Source organism: Schistocerca piceifrons, chromosome 7 (genome assembly GCF_021461385.2).
Source record: "Schistocerca piceifrons isolate TAMUIC-IGC-003096 chromosome 7, iqSchPice1.1, whole genome shotgun sequence".
Lineage (NCBI taxonomy): Eukaryota > Metazoa > Arthropoda > Insecta > Orthoptera > Acrididae > Schistocerca > Schistocerca piceifrons.
In genome coordinates this window covers 331,249,833-331,274,587 of record NC_060144.1, presented here as the reverse complement: position 1 = coordinate 331,274,587, position 24,755 = coordinate 331,249,833, and the positions used below count along the sequence as shown (strand labels likewise).

The 24,755-nt window shown below is 42.0% G+C and overlaps 1 protein-coding gene across 1 annotated transcript in view; it reads left to right on the top strand.

Moving 5' to 3' along the window:
• Positions 1 to 6,062: 6,062 nt before the first annotated feature.
• Positions 6,063 to 24,755, top strand: part of LOC124805680 (mucin-2-like) — a 164,166-nt gene continuing 145,473 nt past the window's right edge. The window contains exon 1 of the mRNA XM_047266248.1: positions 6,063 to 6,077. Within this exon, the coding sequence (XP_047122204.1) occupies positions 6,063 to 6,077 (15 nt within the window). The remainder of the gene's footprint in view (positions 6,078 to 24,755) is intronic.

The window sequence follows — 24,755 nt, the reverse complement described above, 5'->3', positions numbered from 1 at the left end:
TGAATGTGGCGCCAATGTGTGCGCAGTGACACAGACGCACGCAACGTTTTTGTTCATGTCTTTGTTTCTTACCTTTCTTTCGCTAGGGATATCAGGGAAGAAGGGAACAAAAGAGTCGCTAGAGCAACCTAATCAGGAGGAAGCAGCTTTACTAACAAGGGAAACCCCTATCGCATCCCCTTCAGATTTTGGGTAAGATGGGTCAGTGGGTAGCCCGTCAAATACTGAACACAGATATGCATGAAAAAAGGAAGGTATACTGAACTGGGAAAAAAGCAAAATAGAAACAATGATCGGTCGAAGCATTAGATGTGCCATATACAGGGGCCTACAACAGCACCGGCGTTGTGGTGTAGAGCTTACAGTGTTAGCCGGCACGGTAGCTCAGCGTGTTCGGTCAGAGGGTTGCGTGCTCTCTGTAATAAAAAAACTGAGTCCAAGAATCAACGTTCGACTTGAGCGAATGTCTTGTGACGGCCGCCCAGGCCAAACGCAACGAACAATATCGAACAAAATGAATTTAAAAAAAATTAAAAAAAAACAGTGTTGGGCTACCACGCGGACGAGCCGTGTTCAAATTTTTCTCGTGTTTCTCATTTCCATTTTTTTTTTTTCACAACATTATGAACTGTTCGTCCGGTCATCGAAATGTTTGTTCGCCTTCTGTAGTCTTGGTAGTTGTCGTACTGTACGCTGGTTGTAGAATATGTTGTGGGGCAAGATTACGTTAAGGTCACAAGTAAACGTGATGAATAATGGAAGTAGGCGAAATACCACGTCGACGTCTCACAGAAATGAAAACAACGAATAGACGCGCATGAAGTATGTTACAACAAAGGAATTCAAGAGTGAAAACTTCCAAATTGCTACGCAGCTTGCCTGCGAATAACGCAAAATCTACAATAATGTCGTCATGCGAAGAGATCTGTGCAAGAATAGTAGTAGAAAGACTTAGGAACCTGATCAAATGTATTATTCTGGCTTTCGTCTATTGTCGTAATTTATTGGATATATTCCGCACAATTACTCATATTTCAGTACAAAGTGAATGATCTTACGTCGTGCATGTTCGAATCTGGTTGCAATACTGCGACTATCTATCATCCAAAGGATAAATTGAAACAATCATCTGTGTAAGTCCCTTCTGTTTTATTCCACGACGCGTTTCGAGAACTTTCACACTGATCTTCAGATCGATCATTGGATTACTTTAGAATTTATTTTTCTGGATCTACACAGTTGCCTGTCTAAACCTTAAATTTGCTACAAATAATACATTATATGTCGCTTGTTATCATAACTTCATTGCAGTAATTCATTTTTGCTGATACGTTTCGCATAATCTGTATGTTAACTCACGTAATTACTGTTCCCAACAGATGTTGCGCTTACTTTAATGAATCAATGTTGGCGATGATGTACTGCAATGCAGGTATCAATTGTGCAACTACGCATCAGTTATGTAATTAAAAATGAGGGCGTAAGGCATCGAAACGCGTCGTGGAAGAAAATAAAAGTTATTGAGACAGATAATTGTTTTACATTGTTCTTTGTAGCATGCGGATGGACGAGTTCATGAAGACGTTGTGAAACGAATTAGCAAAAAATGACGTACGCTGAATGTTTACTCTGAAAGTAAGTAAAGTCGTCAACCTCTCTGATAGCCTAAATATCATCGATATGAAATTTGGAACTTATATTGAAAAGTTTCACAAGGTGACCCATCTGAGCACGCCCCGAAGCCCAATTGAAAAACTGAAAGACACCGCTACATTCCAACCAACCGAGACTACGCAGTGCTGAGATATTGGCCTCGTATGCTGGGGACCGGAGTTCGTATCCATGTCCGCCATTCAGACTTAGGTTTTCCGTGGTTTCTCTACATCACTTACACCGACTGTCGAGACGGCTCTTGTGTATAGGAGGGTGCCGATTTCCTTCCGCCCGTCTCAATCCGAGCTTGTGCTGCGTCTGTAGTGATCTCGTCGTCGACGGGACGTGAAGCCCTTGTTTTTCTTCCTTGCTTCACATGTTTCAATCTACTTCAAGGCACTGCTGCAGTGAAGCATCCAGAAGGCATGGTCCGCTGTCAACGTAATTTCGTACATGTGCATACCAGCGGTGGATATGTAAACGATTAGAGTTGTAATTCTTTCTGACAAGTAGAATGTTCACCAGAGTGCATTAGCGTTGTTCGTGTTTAAAATGTTTGCGCGTCTGATAGTGTATATAAAGGGGCGTCGACAGCGTCAAAGATTGAACGGTCATGGTAAATGGAAATGAGCGTTTGGTGTCATTGGCCGGGAGGCCTCCTACGGGGCAGGTCCGGCCGCCTTGAGGTCATCAGTCCCCTAGACTTAGAACTACTTAAACCTAACTAACCTAAGGACATCACACACATCTATCCCCGAGGCAGGATTCGAACCTGCGACCGTAGCAGCGGCGCGGTTCCGGACTGAAGCGCCTAGAACCGCTCGGCCACAACGGCCGGCAAAAGCTGTACAGTTTTCCATGAAGAGCCTATGCACTTTGTGATTTTCAAGATGTTTTAAATGCTTTCTCAAGAACAGTTGCTATTAGCTGTTTTGCCTTCAGGAGCATTTTCTTTTTTTGGTCTTCCAGATGAGTCGTGTATTTCTCCCCTGATGATGACGTTTATTACAGTTCCAAGACGGAATTTATTTGTCTTTGTTTCCACAAAGAGTCTATTTTTTCCTAGCGGGTAAAAGAATTTTCTCGGCAGTATTTGGAAAGCAAGATTACGAAGAGTAGTAACGTACAGTTCCTTATCAACAGCCCTTACTGGATTTAATTACAAACCTCTCTACAATGTATCGTGTAGTGAGCGCATGTGACAGGTGGTTATTTAGTCAGCAGATGGTCTTCCTTGGTGCTATTCTAGGGGAGAAGGCTACGTAGTGGTATCGAGTTTACTCGCTTGTGTCTTGTGGTCAGCAAAAGCGTAAACACAACAGTAAAACACCATATGTACTTACCACTGACAGATATACAACAGACACACATAAGAACAAGTCCCACACTTCACGAGGGAGGACGCAATGTGATGCGAAGATAGAAAACATTTTCAGTGAGGTGGTCTCCCAGTCAACAATGCCAAATGATTTCATTGTTTCTAATTCAGATTGGCAAGGACAAGGAATCGAATCGGCAGTGAGCTTTTTCTGGAAGAATGACAGCGTTCGCCCGATTTTTTGGACACCAAGAAAAGATGAACACTGGCGACTCAACGAAGATTCGAGCAATACCTCACTAAAATAGGGATCTTGTGTGAGTGTGTGTGTGTGTGTTTGTTGAAAATAGCGTCAGCATAAGAGTTACCAGAAAATATAAAAAAAACGAGAGTACAGAATCCTGAAGCATTCGGTTATTTCCCAAGACGCATTCCAGTATATTGTAGACCAGATTACGCGAAGAAATATAGGGTGTAAACGACGACTGTTTACAACATACCACATTGGTGTAGGAGAAGACGAGACAAAAAATTTGATATAAGACACTTGCGGTCTATCAAAATAGACTCAAATTGGCCTACGATAGCCACATGACCGTAATTTTGGTATATAATCTCGTACTCTTACGTCACCGGCTTGTTCATGCCCTTACAAATTGTAAAATTGACTTTCCTGTAAATTTTACTTCAGTTTAGTGAATTTCAATATGTAAAACCAACAATTACATCGCTTTGTTCCTCCGGCCTTTTTACTACGACTTATTGTGCTTGTAAGGATTACTATCGGATCGCTTTGTAAACTAAATTAGTTTTTACATGTTGTTGTTGTGGTCTTCAGTCCTGAGACTGGTTTGATGCAGCTCTCCATGCTACTCTATCCTGTGCAAGTTTTTTCATCTCCCAGTACCTACTGCAACCTACATCCTTCTGAATCTGCTTAGTGTATTCATCTCTTGGTCTCCCTCTACGATTTTTACCCTCCACGCTGCCCTCCAATACTAAATTGGTGATCCCTTGATGCCTCAGAACATGTCCTACCAACCGATCCCTTCTTCTGGTCAAGTTGTGCCACAAACTTCTCTTCTCCCCAATCCTATTCAATACTTCCTCATTAGTTACGTGATCTACCCATCTAATCTTCAGCATTCTTCTGTAGCACCACATTTCGAAAGCTAGTTTTTACATAACATCTTCAAAAGTCTTTTCTCTTTCATTAACCTCAGAGAAAGGTTAGCTTAGATGCCTCTTGTACGCCAATTTGAGGCTGTCTCCAGAATGGTGGACCACAAGTGTCTTGTTCAACTTGACTTCCTTTGCAACTGTGGTACGTTACAAACAGTAATCGTTTTCACCTTGTACAGGAACAAGCCACTTTTTACGTAGCTTTATTTATGCCAAGATACGTTTTGGGCTTCCTCCCATCTTCACATGGCATAACACCTGTATGTCTGCATCAATGCGACATTTTTGTCGACTGCATTTTGAACACTCAGCTGACCTGCGCAAAACAATAATCCCTACAGTACCAAGTTTCCCGAGTTGTATATTTACATTTAATCAGCTTCAGTTTAATTAGGACCACTGACTTTTGTTCTGTTACTTATAGCTTCACTATATTGCCAACCTTAGAATTTGATACCTGTCTATGTATGACAAAAAAATGAGAGGTGTTACATTCCTTGTTTCACGTACTAAGTGTGTACTGTAATAACTACGACTATTTAAAGGTATATGTTCTTTAGTTTTATCGTATAATAATAATTATTATAGCAATCAACAGAGAGGTAAAGTAATGAATGGCTAGTGTAACCATTTGTGTTAATTGCTAATATAATCAATTTTCACATAATTTACCGAAAATAACGAACAGATACGTAAAATAATTTTGCGCTGGTCATACAGTACACACTTTGCGCTTCAAGCAAGGAATATGATATCATTCGTTTTTTCATAAGGGGCACGTAACAAATTTTTATTGTCGGTAGTATTAAGTGCATGAACACAACCGACTTCAGAAATTATTTATGAATGTCTAATAAACTTTGTAACGAGACTTTAGGTGTAGTTTCCGACCTTATCAAAAAAATAAGTCGGCCACACAGGGAAAGCTGAATTACATCCGTGCATCATGAAGCTAAAAGTGTGAGTATTATGCATGAATTCAAAACAAGGAGCCACAAGTTACACAGTGAAATAGTTAAGTATTAATTGAACGTAAATATATAACCCGGGAAACGTGTTCTCTGAGAGCATTAATTGTTTCAGACAGGGTAGTTGGAGCATTCAAAACGTAGTCGGTAAACTGTCATACTGATGAAGATGAGTGAAATCCAGAAACTCGTCTTGGCGTAAATAAAGCTGCATAAAAGTTGACCACTTACTGTATTTCTTCAAGTAATGTAGTCCACAGCTGATGAGCTCAATAACCATTATGAAAGGTTAATCAATGAAACCGAAGAAGAGATTGTTACTGTAGTAAGACATTGTAATTACGTAATCGGTAGGAAGCGACACGACGTAAATGGGACACCACATAATTTTCACAGCGGGTGCACACGTTCAGGTCAAATCTGGATAACCTGTGAATCTCAAACCTGTTACCATGTGATTACCGCCTACTGGCAGGGGTAAGTGTATGCAGCGGGAAACGTGTGAGGTTGCTGGTGATTCTGCTTTGCTAGACCAGGGGTGGCCAGGAATTCCGCTCGTGGGCCTGGCCCTGGCTCACGTTTCACAGCGTTAAGCCTGTCAGCACGCTTCCCCACTGCCACACCACGATGTGTGAGCAGGAGGAGAGGAAAGATGACGAAACTGAGAACGCGCCGTGTTTAGATGACAATGCAGTTACACTGCATACCACTTATCAACAAAATAGAGCATAAACAAAACAAAATTTCATTATTATTTAATTATTTTTGGAGCGCTGAAGACATAATTCAATTTTCATCTAGTACAAACTGTCGGCGTACTGAAGTGTATCCTCTTACAGTTTTTGCGATATTGTCACATAAGATTCTCTGGTGACCAACCAATTGAGAATGACTCGATCGTAATCATGAATTGTGCATCCAAAGCATACACTCCACTAGCGATGGAAAAGAAGACGGTAATTTTGTATTTTAATATTATTTAAACTACGGAGATTTCTACAGATAAAGGCCATATTTTATTAAATATTCATTGGTGTTAAATTATCGTACCAGGCCAATTTTCAGTGTCGTGTAAGTTCACTAAGATTCTCATACATAAAATTGTTAAATGGAAATTATCAAGATTCGCTTACATAGGTACAGATTCATGATGTAATCAAAACTAATCAACGATAGGGAGCACAAAACACTTCATCGTTACCAAACAATCTGCCATCAACTTATTTAAATGGCGAGAAAATTAAACTCGAATATTAAATCATACAACAGGAATCAAAGACGATCGTCTATCAGAAACTTACACACTACCTTGAACGTAATAACATTATTACTGAACGGATAATGTACAGTTTGCGAAAATTACGTCTAGTTCAGACAGTGGTCAGAAGAAGAATAGTAACGAAGAATTAAAAAAATGAAGTAAAGTTCATTCTCCTAAAACGGATTATTGACAATGTCATTGGTTTCTAATTAGAAATCAATCTATTATTAATACAAAGAGATAAAAGAAGATATTATCTTTGGCATACAATAACGTGAAGGTGTACAGATAACACAAACTTTTGACGAAGACAATGTTAAAAAAACACTGTAAAAAGGACAGGTACAGACAATTTCACAGATTTCCGCACTCAGATTGCCACGTAATCGTGCCTAGTGTCATAATCGAAAAAGGTCTTACACACACTTATGTTGACCGAAATATTGTAACACTTTTGCAACCTCGTTATGGAGCTGTGGGAACTCTACCTGAGGAAAACAACGTACATCTCCTGGACAGTTTTAGCGGAAAAGTGTCTTCAAAATGGAAATTACGTCGCAGATCAATTAATTACACCTGCACACGCACCGCGGGGCTTTCAACTGAAACAGAAAATGTCTTGGAAACAGCTCTAAAACAGATGTAAAATTGGCAATGTTCTCAAAACCTTTATAAAACTATCGTAATCCTTGCAAGGCCACAATGAATTCGCTGTGGCCGAGCGGTTCTAGGCGCTTGAGTCCGGAACCGCACTGCTGCTACGGTCGCAGGTTCGAATCCTGCCTAGGGCATGGTTGTGTGTGATGTCCTTAGGTTAGTCAAGTTTAAGTAGTTCTAAGTCTAGGGGACTGATGAACTCAGATGTTGTCCTACAGTGATTAGAGCCATTTCAACCATTTGAACAACAATGATTTCTTCACACCTACCGCTTTCTTTAACGCCAGTGAGCTTAGGGAACTAGATTTTCTTTTTGTCTTTGTCAGAAGGTGTCCCTTCTAAAACTCGATTTTCGTTTTAAATGCATCCCCATCAAATCAGAAAGTTACCTTGCAATGTCTTACTGTTGGCAGTGTGCAGTCAAGGCAACTTAAAATGCGAATTCTGCAATGCATTCTGGATGTTCTAAATTTCGCTTAGAAAACTCTTCTTGTAATTCGTTAAAGAACACTATGAATCCTTCAAAATTCACAATTTCTTCAGCTCCAGGGATCTTAGGGACCTGGACTGTGTTTATGAGAGTTAGTCTGTTCTGTCAGACACAAGTTCTTTCTCACCTTGCAATGTCCAGGCAGTGTGCAGTCAAGTCAATGCGAGGTCCGCAATCGATTCCGAATGTTGTAATTCTCGTTCCTACACTCCTTTTTCCTTCATAAACTCGACAACGTCTTTCATACTACGAACAAATAGCGAAGGGTAAACAGCAGTGACACCACGACTCTGCCGAAATGAAGAGTGTTTTGCCGACCGAAAAATGGCACACCGCAATACTGAATGAAATGTCGCTCTGTACCGGATACTGCAGAGAAGGACCGAGCAAAGGCGAGACGGGTTAAGGCTCGTCCAGCACACGGCCCGCACATCCGGATCGCGTGCGGTTTGTCACGGCGTGGCCGGCCTTGCGCTAGCCATTCTCGGGAGGTTTTTTTTCCCCCTCTGGGTATTTTTCCTAGCCAGTGATCGACATCCTCGGAAATCTTACCAATCTTCTTATGGCACTACGCCCAGAAGACCACTAGTAAATAACTGAGTATAACGCTACAAAGCCATAAAACAATAATATTCCTCACCCCTTTTAACTTTTTTCAAAAGTTTTACTCGCAGAAAAATAACAGACAACTAACCTGTAGAGTACTGTCAATGACAAGATATGTGATATATTAATCGAAATAATTTTAAAAGGGACAAACACCCTGTATTATAAGGTTGACTGAACAAAATTCAGGGGGTGATGGAGAAGCTGTTCGTAACTCGTGGGCTCGCGGTCGCGTTCTCGCTTCCCGAGCACGGGGTCCAGGGTTCGATTCCCGGCGGGGTCAGCGATTTCCATCTGCCTCGAGATAGTGTATGTGCTGTCCTCGTCATTTCATCATCATTCATGAAAGTGGCGGGATTGGACTGAGTAACGGTTGGGAATTTGTACGTGCGCTGATAACCACGCAGTTGCGCACCATAAACCAAACATTATAATCATCATGGAGAAGCACAAAATGGAATTACATACGAAACTCAAGTCCACAATCACTCCACACAGAAATTAGGAACCAAAATAATTATTAACAACGTAATATATCGACAGCTTGAGACATGAAACTGTCATTTCGAAGAGATTACGAAATATATTGAGCTCAGAGCGCTGGAGCACTCATTTCGAAGAAATATTGGTCTACATGTTGAGGAGTCCTTGTGTCGATATTAAATGAACGGTTAGTATCAGTGAAACAGCGTCCAATGTCGGGGAATTACTGATGTGACATTTGCTTAGGGACATGTTAGCAGAAGCATTCCCAGCATTCCGCTGTCGACGATTATTACCAAGGTTCCGGGATGCAGTTTCGTTTGCGAGGAAGGTTCAAGGAAACCATCAGAATTGTAACTTAGTAACAGTGCTTGCTTAAGTGGTCGGGCAACATCATATAAATATTTGGCAGTCACAAGAAAAGTGATCGACATGACTGTTCGAAAAGTAGCCTAAAATTAGCACCGAGCGAGGTGGCACAGTGGTTAGCACACTGGACTCGCATTCGGGAGGACGACGGTTCAATCCCGTCTCCGGCCATCCTGATTTAGGTTTTCCGTGATTTCCCTAAATCGTTTCAGGCAAATGCCGGGATGGTTCCTTTGAAAGGGCACGGCCGATTTCCTTCCCAATCCTTCCCTAACCGAAGCTTGCGCTCCGTCTCTAATGACCTCGTTGTCGACGGGACATTAAACACTAACCACCACCACCACCACCTAAAATTAGCAGCTAGTGATACGTCTTGACGCCGTCTTTAGCCCGTAGTTACTGCGGCAATGTGTGACTAAAGCTTGCTGTTACTCGAAACCAGTAATCTGTTTGCCAGTAACTTCACTCTCATCTGCAACAATAGACATTTCACTAGAGCCGCCAGTCTCTAAGTGAGACAGTAGCGCGTTTGCCCCAACCAACGTATGTAAGAAGGAAATACCAAATGACCTTTACACAAACATTGTAGACAGAGCAGTTGGGGAATTTTGTGTTGTATTTAGGCTGGGTGATATTTTAATGTAAGGATAGAAATAAGCCGGTTAGAAATATTGAATTAAGCGTTGCATCCTTGTGCACCAGATTTGTTGCTAAGCTATTCAGTGAAATATAAAATATAACTCCTTACCACGTGATGTGTAACCAGCTGTGAGTGCCTATCACAAAGCTACAAATAATATTTCTGCAGCTTACAAATGTCCTCACAGCTGTAGACATAGCATAGTGTACGAGCTGACTTTCACGAAATACATTTGATGATTAATTCGCATGTTCAGAAAAGGCTTACGCAAAATAGTAATTAGAGTGGGTCCATAATAAAAAAATTGATCACTGATGTAATGCACCATTTCTGGGGAGTTGTTGGGCGACAGGAATGCGCATTGTCGTTGTGGTCACCGTCAAGAAACGAGGACCGGTAATGAAAGAAGCAGCCAATCAGCACTCCACTGCAGTTTAAGTTCGCAGAACGTTTAATTTAATCGATGGAAGTGAGAGCGAGCAGCTGTATGTGTGTTCTCTATCGCCAAATTGCATCCGTAGTACGTGGTGCATGTAAGTGGACAGTGTATCTCATTTGCACCCAAGACGCTTAAAAACCAATTTTCACTGTTTAACTATTATATAAAACCAAATTGCTGAGTGCTGATCACTTGGAAGATCAGTTGGTTTCACCCTCTGTGCATGAGAACTTGTATATTAATACCTACTCTGGGCAATCACAGCACAGTCGTATACGAGGTGTCAGTTGTTGCTGGAATTTCACTGCTGCAGCATCCTCCACGTGCCAAGTTCACCGACCGTGACACGGCCTTGCGTTCGACCTCGTACGCAACTGCGAGGGCTCTTTTGAGCTTCCCACTTCCTGCATGTGCTTCCACACTGCCTACAGCTACAAACGTTTTCAATCTCTTCTTTCAATGAGAAGCAAGACGCTGTTACTAAGTACCTACTAAGACTTCAGATTGAACAATAATAGCGAGAAGGAACATTTGCGCGTTTGCAGTTAAGATAATACGGCTGTAGCAGAAAATAACCGAAGGTTTCATGTCAATGAAAAATGTTAAGCGGCGAAAATGAGGCATCATTATTCACTGTAACTGCAATTTGTGCACCTCTTAGCAAACTTTTCTTCACTTGATAGAGAAATTCTTCCATCTAGGAAGCAGGCGACCATTCAGAGTTGATACACAATAAATACGGGAAGGTCTTGCCCGCAAATTAATTTATTGGAGCGTTTCGATACCATCGTCATCATCATCGTCATCTTGTATAGCTGTGGTTAAAAGAAAGAAATACAATGTAAAAGATTTATGAGGAAAAACATATGCGACAGTGGACAACCTACCACCAAGTACAATAACAAGTGGGAACATAAGGTACTTAAAGTATAGCTGGCTCAAAATATGTGAACGCTATTTTTTCAGTACCTTACATGCTCACTCCGGTGTGGTTTGTTTTTGTACTTCATTGTAAGTATCGATGGAAACTGTTGACCGCTGTTACGTATATTTTTCCTGAGACTTCCTGCATTTTGTATTTCTTTGTTCTCACCACAGCTATGTCTGATGATGAAATACGGAAATGCGTCAATAAATTAATTAGCGACCACGACGTTCCACAGTTTATTGTGTGACATCTTGGCAAAATACTGGATCCAGCGTAACTTACAAAATAATGAGTGAAATTAATATTTCTTTACATTGTTCATAACTGAAACTTCCATTACAGTTGTACAATTGCAGCGGATGTCCCTCTAACAAAAATGTATATTTTTTTATATAACCGAACTTATGAAACGTTACTCTTCTGCGGAGTTATGAACATATTTCATTTAATTATTTTCCAGAGAATTATAGCAATGAATTAAAATTTTTTTTAGATAGGAAATTATTCATTTCTGTCACGTAGGTGACATATTTAAGTCAAATGCGTATAAATCATTTTAAATCAAATTTCAATCAATTATACAAGCATGATGCATCCAGTCCTACAACTTTGAAAGTTTCCAGCACCACAGCTAAATGTGACAGAAACTTCATCAAAACTGATTTGTACACAACTGGTTTAAATACATGTGCTACAAGGTAGGAAAAATAACGTTCTATTTAAAAAATTATAACTCGTTGCTTTAACTCTCTGAACAACTACTAAGCTATATTCATAACGCCGCAGAAAGAGTATCGATTATCCCGTTCACACACACTATATATATATATATATATATATATATATATATATATATATATATATATATATATATATATATATAGTGTGTGTGTGTGTGCGCGCGCTTTTATGCGTAATTGTATACTGACCGCCCTTCAAAACTTTGACTGACTTTAGAAATGGTATCAGGCAACATCTTCAGTTAAAAGTACTCGTATTTTTTAAAGAACGACCGGTTTCGGTGAAAGAAAATTTTCCATCACAGCTTGAAGTAACAGTTACGTTGTAATGCAAAGACGTCAATAAAGAAGCACAATCTCAAGCAGTCCGCTGGAAACTGTATTAGGGAGTATTCTATACCACATATACATGTTTACTTCCTATACAGTTTCAATCGACTTTTTTATATTGTCTTCTTTTTTTGCGTTATTGTATTACAATGTAACTCTTGCTCCTAGTTAAAAATTGGTAAGTTACCAAACAGAAGTATGAGACTTTTTAAATGTTTACATAATAATTCATTTCAAACAGGATAGATTAAAAACTACAATGGTTGCATTGCTGGTTTCTGCACTTGATTGCCATCTTCAGGTGCGATTAATCGACTAACAGCTTCGTCAAGATATATTAAAATTACAGTTAAGCATTCTGAGCCTCAAGAAGTCATAAAAAACGTTAATGAATTGCACATCACATATTCACATTGAAAACGATTGAAATTAAAATACTTTGTGTGCTATTTATATAGAGATTATGGAAGACTAGGTAAAGGGAAATGGGGAAGAATTAAGACCAGGAGAGAAGCTGGGCGGATAACGGCGCACTTTACTTACGCAGTTTTTTAAAATAATGCCTAGAAGTATAAGCAAATGTAAAAGAATTATAAGATTTAAATATTTTAAAAATTGTAGATAATTTAATAATAAGTAATATGAACAAATAAGCACATGACAGCAGCTGTCATATTCTAAGATAATAATAAATAGACCTTTTTATGTCCAAGCTAACATTCACAGCGAAATTCTGTAAAAATATAGCACAACCAATCAATCAAAATAGTAGTGCTAATATTAAAAACGCTTATATGTATGTAAATCGAAAGCTATTAACATCACCATAATCAAGTACATTTTTTAAAGAAACGTGAGTCATTAATGAAACCCCTGTGCAAATAGTAAATGACAGTATTTCAATTTCGGTGTCTTTTCATTTGTTATGATATGATTTGTAATCCATTGAATTATTTTGTGAGACTTCATGACTTATCTGGAAGCTATTAGTGGATTAATCACATGGGAAGATTCCAATCAAGTGGTGAAACCGGTAATGGTAACACTAATTTTTAAGCGATCTTGGATGTAATAAATTATTATTTATCTTGGTGTTAGCTCATGCTATGACGGAAAATGATCTTTGGTCGAAATAGGTCACCTGTTAAGGAATACTTCTAACAGCAGTTTATAGTGTTACGCGGTTAAAGTTGTGAGGAATATATAAAATGACTGGCGGTACCTACAGCAACACCTGCTTGAGAAAAGTAGACCCTGTTCCAACAGCAATTGTTTTCTTACGTGCTGGAGTTCAACATTACGACTGTGGTTAAAGGCGAGTGGTCGCAGTTCCCAAACAAATGATCTGCTAACAAATACTTGTTGCTTAATACAAATTTAGTGTCCTTGTGATGATTTCTATAAAATCTGCATCCGTGCCACTTGGTAACAATTTTCGATAACTGAATAAGCTTTAGGTCAACCAATACTACAACAACAACTGACGCCATAAGCTCGTAGCACTGCGCAACTACGTTTCGTAAACTTCCGATGCCGAGGCGTCGTTCGCCAGTCGTGTAGACTCGGAACAGGCTCGCGTTGCATGCCGTCAGCTCCTCGTCTTCTGTCGCAACACTGGACGTACCGGTTCTCCATATCGCCGCAACTCCATTCCGCGGTCACTGGAACAGGCGACCAGCTACACGACCCAGACCAAAGGCTGCACTCTGTTTGTCCATCTTCAGCACTCCCTGGTAAAACTTGACACGTGTTCGTTGTTGTTTCAGAAGCACCTGCGTTGTTAAATGTTCGAACACTCTTGTTGTCGCCATCAGCGCAGCTACATAACGAGAGAAACGCCCTCTATTTTAGGACGTGTAGCATCATATTGTCTCGTGGGGCATATATCCCACTGTACCACTCTGCAGAAGCTCGCTCCAGCAACGTGTTCAAGGAGGCTGTACCCCAACAGGATGGCACAAGGCGCCGCGGAGCGGTTCTCTTGGCGACTGGCGCGCCGCTACCGCCTGCTCTGGATTACTGAACCGCTGCTCCCATTCTGCGAGGCGACCGCGATCGCCAACCCGCTACGACCTTCGCTCGCCTTGCGGAGGTAGCGACCCGCGCCGTTCACCGTTGTGCTGCGAATGCGTCATCATAACAAAGCCCTTCCTCCAGTGCGTGCAACGAGAGCGACGGTACAGAAGTCAAGGCACTGGGTTTGTTTTCGGGAGGAGGGTTTTAAGGGTGGGGGGGGGGGGGGGAGGGGGGAGGGCATAGAAGGTTTCCGAAACAAAGTTGCCCAGTTCAGCATACTCTTCTCGAACGTCACGTATTAGAAGCTTTATTATTGATAGTACGGTCGCATGGGGAATCAAGCAAAATTTTTGGCTGGATAGGGGAGTTCTTGGTGGGCAGGGCACGTCATGATATCTTGGATGGAGAATCATCGACAGACGGTGAACTAACTTCAGGTATGCCCCTGGAGAAGTCTATTGGGATCCTTGCTGTTCGTGTTGTCTGTTAATGACCTTGCAGACAATATTAACCGTAACATGTGATGCAACAGCCGGTGTGGTCGAGCGGTTCTAGGCTCTTCAGTCCGTAACCGCGCGACCGCTACGATCGCAGGCTCGAATCCTGCCTCGGGCATGGATGTGTGTGATGTCCTTAGGTTAGTTAGGTTTCAGTAGTTCTGAGTTCTAGGGGACTGATGACCTCAGATGTTAAGTCCCATAGTGCTCAGAGCCATTTTGAACATGTGATGCAGTTATCGATAATGAAGTATTATCTGAAAAAAAACTGCACAAATATTCATATAGGGTGACAATTATTCAACTAGTGAAAAAAAACGTAAATTAGTTACAATCTACAGCGAGCACCCGCTTTATTCAAGGTGTAATCGTCACTATATACATTCGGATTTAGGTTATGACATGTACGATATGCCTGCCATCATTGGCAATGATGTGGCGCAGACGAATAGCGAAATTCTGCATGACTTGCTGAGATGTCGGAACATCGATGCTGTCGATGACCTCTTAAATGGCTGTTTTCAGCTCAGCAATAGTTTTGCCGTTATTGCTGTACACCTTTTCTTTAATACAGCCCCAAGCAAAGGAGTCGTATATGTTCAGATCCGTAGAATATGGCGGCCAATCGAGGCCCATGCCAGTGGCCCCTGGGTACCCTGGAGCCAGAATGCGGTCCCCAAAGTGCTCCTCCAGGACATCAAGCACTCTACTGCTTCGATGGGGTCGAGCTCCGACTTGTGTGAACCACATCTTCTCAAAATTAGGGTCACTTTGGATAATGAAGATGAAATCAATTTCCAAAACCTTCACGTACCGTTTGGTAGTCGCCTCGGCATCAAGAAATATAGCACAAATTATTCTGTGACTAGGCATTGCACACCACACATCACGTGTTGAGGGTGATAGACATCCCGATCGCGAAATGCGGATTCTCAGCCCCACAAATGCGCCAATTTTGCTTCTTGACGAACCCAACCAAATGAAAGTGGGCTTCGTCGCTAAACCAAACCTTACGGCGCATACTAATTCTCATCATGCCCCGTGCCCAATGGTGAAGTTTGAACGTCCTAACGCGAATCGTTCAGAAGTTATGACGATTTTATTTCAGATGGTTCAACAATTGTCACTCTGTAAGAATGAAAAGGAGGCAACTTGCTTGTCATGTTACAAAATGTAAAACTGTTCACTTCACAAAGGCAAAAAGCCTAGTATCCTATGGCGGAGCAGTATACAGCGTGGTCATCAGTGCCCTTTCCCAGTGTATGAGTGGTTCCTCATGTTAAAAGCAAAATGGCTCTGAGCACTATGGGACTTAACATCTGAGGTCATCAGTCCCCTAGAACTTAGAACTACTTAAACCTAACTAACCTAAGGACATCACAAACATCCATGCCCGAGGCAGGATTCGAACCTGCGACCGTACCAGTCGCGCGGTTCCGGGCTAAAGCGCCTACAACTGCTCGGTCACAGCGGCCGGCTGTTAAAAGCAAATGCAAAGGCCATATAACTACAGCAACAGTCATAAAAAAATTCACATACAATCCTAAGACATTAGCGAGCCACAAACAGTATCGGCCTACTGGATGTATAACTTTGTAGGAATAGGTAATGGATCGATCAGAAGATCTCATTGTAGGTAAAGCAGATGGCAGATTGCGGTTCATTGACAGGACAGGAGGGAACTGCAGTCAAAGGAAATTGTTTATAAAACACTTGCGCCAGACATCTTAGAATATTGCTGAAATGTATGGGACACATACAAAATTGAAGTAACAGGGCTGTACGTTTACAGAGAAGGGTAGGACGGTGAGTCACAGGCCTGTATGACCCATGGGAGAATTCCGCAGAGATACCGAAAAAAGTGCGCTGACAGTCGCTCGGAGACAGACGCAAACTGTCCCTAGAAAGTCTACTTACAATTTTTGAAGAGTAGAATTTAAACCCCTGTGTACCACTCCCATAGAGATCGCAGCACACAGTGAGGGGTTTAAACATATTTCCTGCGCACAAAGGAAATTGCATTTCATAGTATTTCGCATGGTCTGGATGTAGGTGTAAAAGCAAGCACATCCTTCACAATGTCGTGCATGAATTAAATCCTGCTCTGTTTTGAGCATTGCATACTATTAAGGAGTTAGAAAGAAGTGTAATGAACCCCTCCAGCGGCCTCTTCACTGCGATGTCTTTCGTATTCTCCCATCGCTCCTATACTGAGCAGGGTGGCACGTTGTATAGCACAGTGAACTCGCATTCAGGGGGTACGACGGTTCAAATCCGCGTCCTAAGATCCTGATTTATGTTTTCCGTGATTTCTCTAAATCGCTCCAGGCATACGCCATGTTGGTTACTTTGAAATAGCACGGCCGATTTCCTGCCCCGTCCTTGAAACAATCCGAGCTAGTGGTCCATCTCTAATAATCTCGATATGGACTGGATATTAAAGCCTAAACCTAATCTTCTTTCTTTCGACCCGCCTGTTTTCTATGCTCCCCCTAAGCCCCCCCTCCCCCCCCTACCTCACCCATCCCCGCCCCTCGCCTACTTGTTGTTTGATAACCGCAGCTTTACCGCTCTTTGAAGCAAACAGTTCTAGAAGATGAAACACGTTCACTTGATACCCATCCCATTGTGACGCTACGCTAAGATTGGCGCCATATGAGGATGCTGTACGTATATCATCGGCATATTCATTACTGTATGCTAATACGTTGCGTCAAAAGTAACTGTTGCTGCATTTCTTATGACTCGTGCTTAACATGTCAGGTGGGTAGCGTAAATAACAGTTCAGAATCTCTCTAAAGGATTGGAGTTAAGAGATACGTGCAAATGAAACGTTATTGGTCAGCTAAGGCCAAGTGAAAGTAGAAACTCATTTGGAGGCTGTAAGCTGTGTGACCTACGCCTCTACAGATAGATAAACACCCCAGAAGCTGATCATAAACAGGAAACGAATGGTGATAATGAAGAGCTAAATCTCCGATTACTTACGAGGAAAGCACTAAAGGTCAATTTCAATAGGAAAGAAAGGAATTATTAATTACTTGTCGACGTCCAGGTCATTAGAGCTGGAGCTCTACATCGACTGGATAAGGAAACCGAGCACGTCCTACTTGCAGGAACAAGGCTGGCGTCCACTTCAAATCCACACCAAATCTGAAGCAGGATTTTAGACCCGCCCCTTCTGAAAATGAATCCAGTGTCTTAGTTAGTGTGCACGTCCTCTCAACGAAGTAAATCCTACTTTGTTTACCAAATGCCTTACAACAATTACATTGAAAAAGTGATCAGAAATGTGGTGCATAAAACAGAGCTTAAATTCATAGAGGCAGTTTTGAGACCATGCACAGATAATAAGGAAGGAGTTCTATGGCCATGGGACAGGGTACTTTCCCTGAGATAAAAGACACAGAAAAAAATTACACTTAAGCAAAAAAATTGCAGTGCCAAAAAATAATGTAGAGTGATGAAATTCCGGGGATACATTTGCTTAGGTAATATATTTAAGTGACTAACATCGCAGGATCACAGGTTAATGTAAGCCCGAGTCAGCCATTAAAAACGGGAAATGATGGTACACCAACAACCAGTGTAACCACCAGGATATGGAATGTAAGCATGCATAAGTGCATGAATTCCGTTGTACAGGTGCCGGATGTCACTTTGTGGTATGGAGTTCCATGCCTGTTGCATTTGGTTGGTCAATACAGGGACGGTTAATTCTGGTTGAGGATAACGTTGGAGACGCGCGATTATTTTCCGTATGTGCTCGACTGGAGACACATCTGGTGATCCGGCAGGCCAAGGCACCATGTGAGCACTCTGTAGAGCATATTGGATTGCAAAATCTGTGCGTGGGCGAGCTTTATCCTGTTGGAAAACACCCCTTTGAATGCTGTTCATGAATGACAGCACAACAGGTCGAATCACCAGACTGACGCACAAATCTGCAGTCAGGGTGCGTGGGATAACCATGAGAGTGCTCCTGCTGTCATGCGAAGTGGCGTCCCAGACCATAACTCCAGGTGTAGATCCAGTATACTTAACACGCAGACAGGCTGGGTGCAAGTCCTCAACTGGCCTCCTCCTAACCAACACAAGGCCGTCACTGGCACCGAGACAGAACTAGCTTCATCAGAAAGTACAGGTTGCGAACGCTAGGTGTTTTCTCTGATTTAACGAAGGCTTTTGACTGTGTTGACCACAAAATATTACTGCAGAAATTGGACCATTATGGAGTAAGGGGAGTAGCTTACAATTGGTTCGCCTCTTACTTTAAGAACAGAAAGCAGAAGGTAATTCTCCGCAATATTGAGAGTGGTAGTGATGTTCAGTCCCAATGGAGTACTGTTAAGTGGGGCATTCCCCAAGGGTCGATGCTGGGGCCACTGCTGTTTCTTATTTATATAAATGATATGCCTTCTAGTATTACAGGTGATTCAAAAATATTTCTGTCTGCTGATGACACCAGCTTGGTAGTGAAGGATCTTGTGTGTAATATTGAAACATTATCAAATAATGTAGTTCATGAAATAAGTTCGTGGCTTGTGGAAAATAATTTGATGCTAAATCACAATAAGACTCAGTTTTTACAGTTTCTAACTCACAATACAACAAGAGCCGATATTTTGATCAGACAGAATGGGCATATTATAAGCGAGACGGAACAGTTCAAGTTCCTAGGCGTTCGGATAGATAGTAAGCTGTTGTGGAAAGCTCATGTTCAGGATCTTGTTCAGAAACTAAATGCTGCTTTATTTACCATTAGAACAGTATCTGAAATAAGTGACAGTTCAACACGAAAAGTAGTCTACTTCGCATATTTTCATACGCTTATGTCATATGGTATTATTTTTTGGGGTAATTCTTCTGATACAAAAAGGGTATTTTTGCTCAAAAACGGGCTGTTCGAGCTATATGTGGTGTAAGTTCGAGAACCTCTTGTCGATCCCTATTCAATAGTCTGAGAATTATGACATTGCCCTTACAGTATATATTTTCTTTAATGTCGTTTGTTGTTAGCAATATTATCTTATTCCCAAGAGTTAGTATCTTCCACTCAGTTAATACTAGGCAGAAATCAAATCTGCATGTGGAATGCACTTCCTTGACTCTTGTGCAGAAAGGAGTGCACTATTCTGCTGCATACATTTTCAATAAGCTGCCACAAGAACTCAAAAATCTTATCAGTAGCCCAAACACTTTTAAGTCTAAACTGAAGAGTTTCCTCATGGCTCACTCTTTCTATTCTGTCGAGGAGCTCCTGGAAGAGCTGAAAAACTCTGTAAATTTCGGTGTTACATTGTTGATTTTCTTTATTTAAACTTACGAATTGTCGCGTGAATACGTTTCTTATATTTCATTTTATCCGTTTCTACTAGCGTTTTATAATTTCGTGTATTGACTCGTTCCATGACCATGGAGACTTTTCCTTAATTTGGTCCCACGGAACAATAAATAGATAAATAAATAACAGACCTCCACGCCGCCCTCCAGTGAGCTCTCACTTGATATTACTGAAGTCGCTAATGTTTTTGATCTGGGTCAGTGTAATGCATGCTACAGGGCGACAAACTTGGAGTGGCGCCTGAAGTAACCGATTTCTGACAGTGCGTTGTGTTACTGTAGTGCCAATTGCTGCTCAGGTTGCTGCCGTAGATGCATTACGATGCACCAGAGCCATACGCCGAAGGCGATAGTCTTCTCTCTCGGTAGTGCGACGTGGCCGTCCGGAGCCCGGTCTTCTTGCGACCACCGACGCCAGCAGTCACGTACAGTGGCTACATTCATGACAAGCTTTTCTGCAGTATCGCATAAAGAACATCCATATTCTACTAGCACTATTACACGACCTCGTTCAAACTCACTGTGGTGTTCATAATAGCATCATTGTCGCTTTAAAGGCATTCTCGACTAACGTCAAATCACCGCGTCTAATCTCAAAGATAACTAGCTCTCACGACTATTACGGCCTGTATTCATGCAAATCTGGTTTGCATCCTCATAGTGACGCTACTAGCACCACTCTTACGCGACTGGCGCGAAATTTTAATATATATCATCTTTCAGATGTAGAAACATGCCTTCCAACTTTCGTTTATGTCACATAACGTCTTCGTGGTGTTGCGATTTTTTCCGTCAGTGTACTATAAGAGTCAGTCCTAGTACATACCGAGCAAGTGGTAAATATGTAAGTGTGAAACCTTCCGTGGCCGTTGTCATTGAAGGTAAAATCTACTAAGTTATTACGCCGTGTCACGTTCCTTCGACACGATAGACTTTTCGACCACTCTGCTGGAAACTTCTTCATACCTTTGGTAGTAATCGAAGGCACCATGAGAGCTATGGACCACGGGAACGTTACTGCGAACCAACTGCATCCCTTCCTGCTTGGTGTCTCTGACGACGTTTGTAGCATATTACTGCACGGTAAATGGTTTTGTCACATGGCTAGAATCGTGTTACTGTGGTTTGAGGAACATGACAGTGAACTCACGTTGATGCCTTGGCCACTGACTTCGCCTAATCTGAACCCGACGAGACACACGTGGGACACTATCGAACACCAGCTCCTTGCCCACAAACCACAGACATGTAATTTACGAAAATTAGGTGACGCGTGCTCACATAAATAGTGACACATACCTCCGGAAATCTTCCAAGTACTGTCGAATCCGTATCAGTTAAAACCGCTGCTGTATTGCATTCCAAAGGTGAACGAACACGGTATGAAACACTCGTCATAATGTTTTAGCTCATCAGTGTGTTACACGAATATTTGGGAGGAACGGCGCGTAAGAAATGTAGTGGAGTAGTGCCCTAGATCTATCTGTTCAAAGTAAATAAATATTCCACCTGTTCTTCCTTGTTGTAGGTAAATCTAACGTGAGGAGATTCCCTGCTGTTTTACGATGACATTATGTTTGGCCGACGTACGCCGCTGGTGGTCATGGAAGGCGCCGTAACGGCTGTACGATACGTGAATGCCATCCTCCGACCAATATTGCAACCATATCGGCAGCATATTGGTGAGGCATTCGTCTTCATGGACGACAATTCGCGGCTCCATCGTGTATATCTTGTCAATGACTTCCTTCAGGAAAACGACATCGCTCGACTAGAGTGGCCAGCATGATCTTCAGACACGAACCCTATCGAACATGCCTGGGATAGATTGAAAAGGGCTGTTTATGGACGACGTGACCCACCAACCACTCTGAGGGATGTACGCCGAATCGCCGTTGATGTGTGGGATAATATGCACCAACAGTGCCTTGATGAACTTGTGGATAGTATGCCACGATGAATACAGGCACGCATCAAAGCAAGAGGACGTGGTACTGGGTATTAGAGGTTCCGTTGTGTACAGCAATCTGGACCACCACCTCTGAAGGCCTCGCTGTATAGTGGTACAACATGCAATGTGTGGTCTTCATGAGCAATAAAAAGGGCGGAAATGATGTTTACGTTAATCTCTATTACAATTTTCTGTACAGGTTCCAGAACTTTCGGAACCGAGGTGATGCAAAACTGTTTTTGATCAGAAATAGTAAAGCGGTAGTGTCTACAATACAGAAATAATACACTTTTCATTCGTAAATGAAAAGTAGCACAACAAAGAGAAATTACAAGCAGACAGATTTAAAATGAGGTCTCTGACAGCAGTGGACGTGACGGAGAGAGAGCAACGTGGTGGATTACAAGTAAATAAAAAAAGGGAGTGAAAGTACCGTCATGGGCTAAGGGAAGAAGATAGGAGCCTTTGCTTTACTGTTTGACGGATGGATATTTGCCAACCCTTCAATCCTAGCACAGCCACCTCTAGAGCTGCCACGCTTCAAGGAACACACCGCCCTCCACCCAAAGCGAATCCCGTCATATCGCCCCCTTTTATATGTTTCTCCCATCTACAATCATCTAAGATGACCATCTAAAGTATGCAATATCTCCTGCGTACCTACATCGTTAGCTGCACTCACAACGGACCGTCAATACATTTCTTTTAAATTATTATTTTTTAAATCGTTTTGCTTCTCTGGGCCGTAGCAATGGAAATACTCTCTATAATAGTGTTGTTAAAGCAGAATTACTAAACACAGCCTTCCGAAATTATTTCAACAAAGAAGACGAAGTAAACACTCCAGAAGTCGAATCAAGAACAGCTGCCAACATAAGTAACTTAGAAGTAGATATCCTCGGAGAAGTACAGCAACTTAAATCACTTAATAAAAGTAAGTCTTCCGGACCCCTACCAGTTACGTACATTTTTGAGGATACTGATGCAATAGCTCCATATTTAACAATCATACACAACCGCTAGCTCGACGGAAGTTCCGTGCCCAAAGATTAGGAACTTGCACAGGTCACACCAGTACAAGAAAGACAATAAGAGTCATCCACTAAATTACAAGCCCACATCACTAACGTCGATATACAGCAGGATTTTGGAACATATATTGCGTTCGAACATTATGAATTACCTCGAAGAGAACGACCTATTGACACACAGTCAACACAGATTTAGAAAACATCGTTCTTGTGAAACACAATTAGGTTTTTAGTCAAACGAAGTTTTGAGTGCTGTCGACAAGGTATTTCAAATTGGTTCCGTATTTCTAGATTTCCAGACGGCTTTTGACACCGTTTCTCACAAGCGGCTTGTAATCAAATTGTGTGCTTGTGGAATATCGTCTCAGCTATGCGACTGGATTCGTGATTTCCTGTCAGAGGGGTCATAGTTCGTAGTAACTGTCGGAAAGTCATCGAGCAAAACGGAAGTGATTTCTGGCGTTCCCCAAGGCAGTGTTACAGGTCCTCTGCTGATTATTATCTTTACAAATGATTTAGGAGAAAATTTTAGCTTGTCTGCGTATGATGCTGTCGTTTATCGTTTAGTAAAGTCATCAATGTTCAAAACCGATTGCAGAACGATTTAGATAAGATATCTGTATGGAGCGAAAATTCACAATTGGCCCTAAATAATGAAAAGCGTGATGTCATCCGCATGAGTGCTAAAAGGAATTCTTTAAACTTCGGTTACGCGATAAATCAGTCAAATCTAAAGGTGGTAAATTCAACTAAATTCCTAGGAATTACAATTACGATCGACGTAAATTGGAAATAACATACAGAAAATGTTGTGGAGACTGCGTTTCATTGGCAGAATACTTAGAAGATGCACCAGATCTACTAAAGCGACTGCCTACACTACGCTTTTGGAGTACTGCCGCGCGTTGTGGGATCGTTACCAGACAGAATTAACGGAGCACATCGAGAAGTTCAAAGAAGGGCAGATCGTTTTATGCTGTCGCGAAATAGGCTAGAAAGTGTCACGGGCATGATACAGGATTTGAGGTAGGAATCATTAAAACAAAGGGGTTTTTCATTGTGGTGGAATCTTCTCACGGAATTTCAATCGCCAACTTACTCCTCCGAGTGCGAAAGTATTTTGTTGACACAGACCTACATAGGACGAAACAGTCATCATAATAAAATGAGAGAAATCGCGGCTCGCACGGAAAGATATAGGTGTTCTTTTTCTCCGCGCGCTGATCGATAGTGAAATACTAGAGAATTAGGGCGAAGGTGGTTCGTGAAACCTCTGCCAGTCACTTAAGTGTGTTTTGCAGAGTAGCCATATAGTCGTAGATGTAGAAATAATCTAATTAAACTGTGTGGTTTGAGGAGCAGTTATGCAGCTGTTGACACCGTCCTCAACTGCCGACCGCCGCCGACCAGAAAAATGAAACGAGCGATAAGGGAGAAAGAAACCGCACGCAGCGTCCTCGTGTTCGCCACTTTCGTCTAGCGCTTACCTAACCGAATTCTACGGGTCACGCAGGTCATTGCGAGATCCTTCCACGGGCTGTCACATGGCCTGCTAATGACTCCACCGACTTCCAAGCTCTGACCTCCGACCTCCGAATTCACTGTTCGGAAAGTGACGTCACGGCACGTAAGCTAACGGCGCCGGCGTTTCGCGTTTCACCATTGCGAAACCGGAAAGCGTACAGCTAATAGTGTCCGCACGGAGAGGAGAGTAAAGGCGTCTGTGAGCTCTCCACCGCGGGCGAAATGCCACCGGGGTAGCGTGCACGCGCTTGACGCGTACTTGCTGCTGCCGGAACTCTGTGTGCCAGACGCGAACCGTAACTAGTTGGAGCATATGCCAAACATATTGC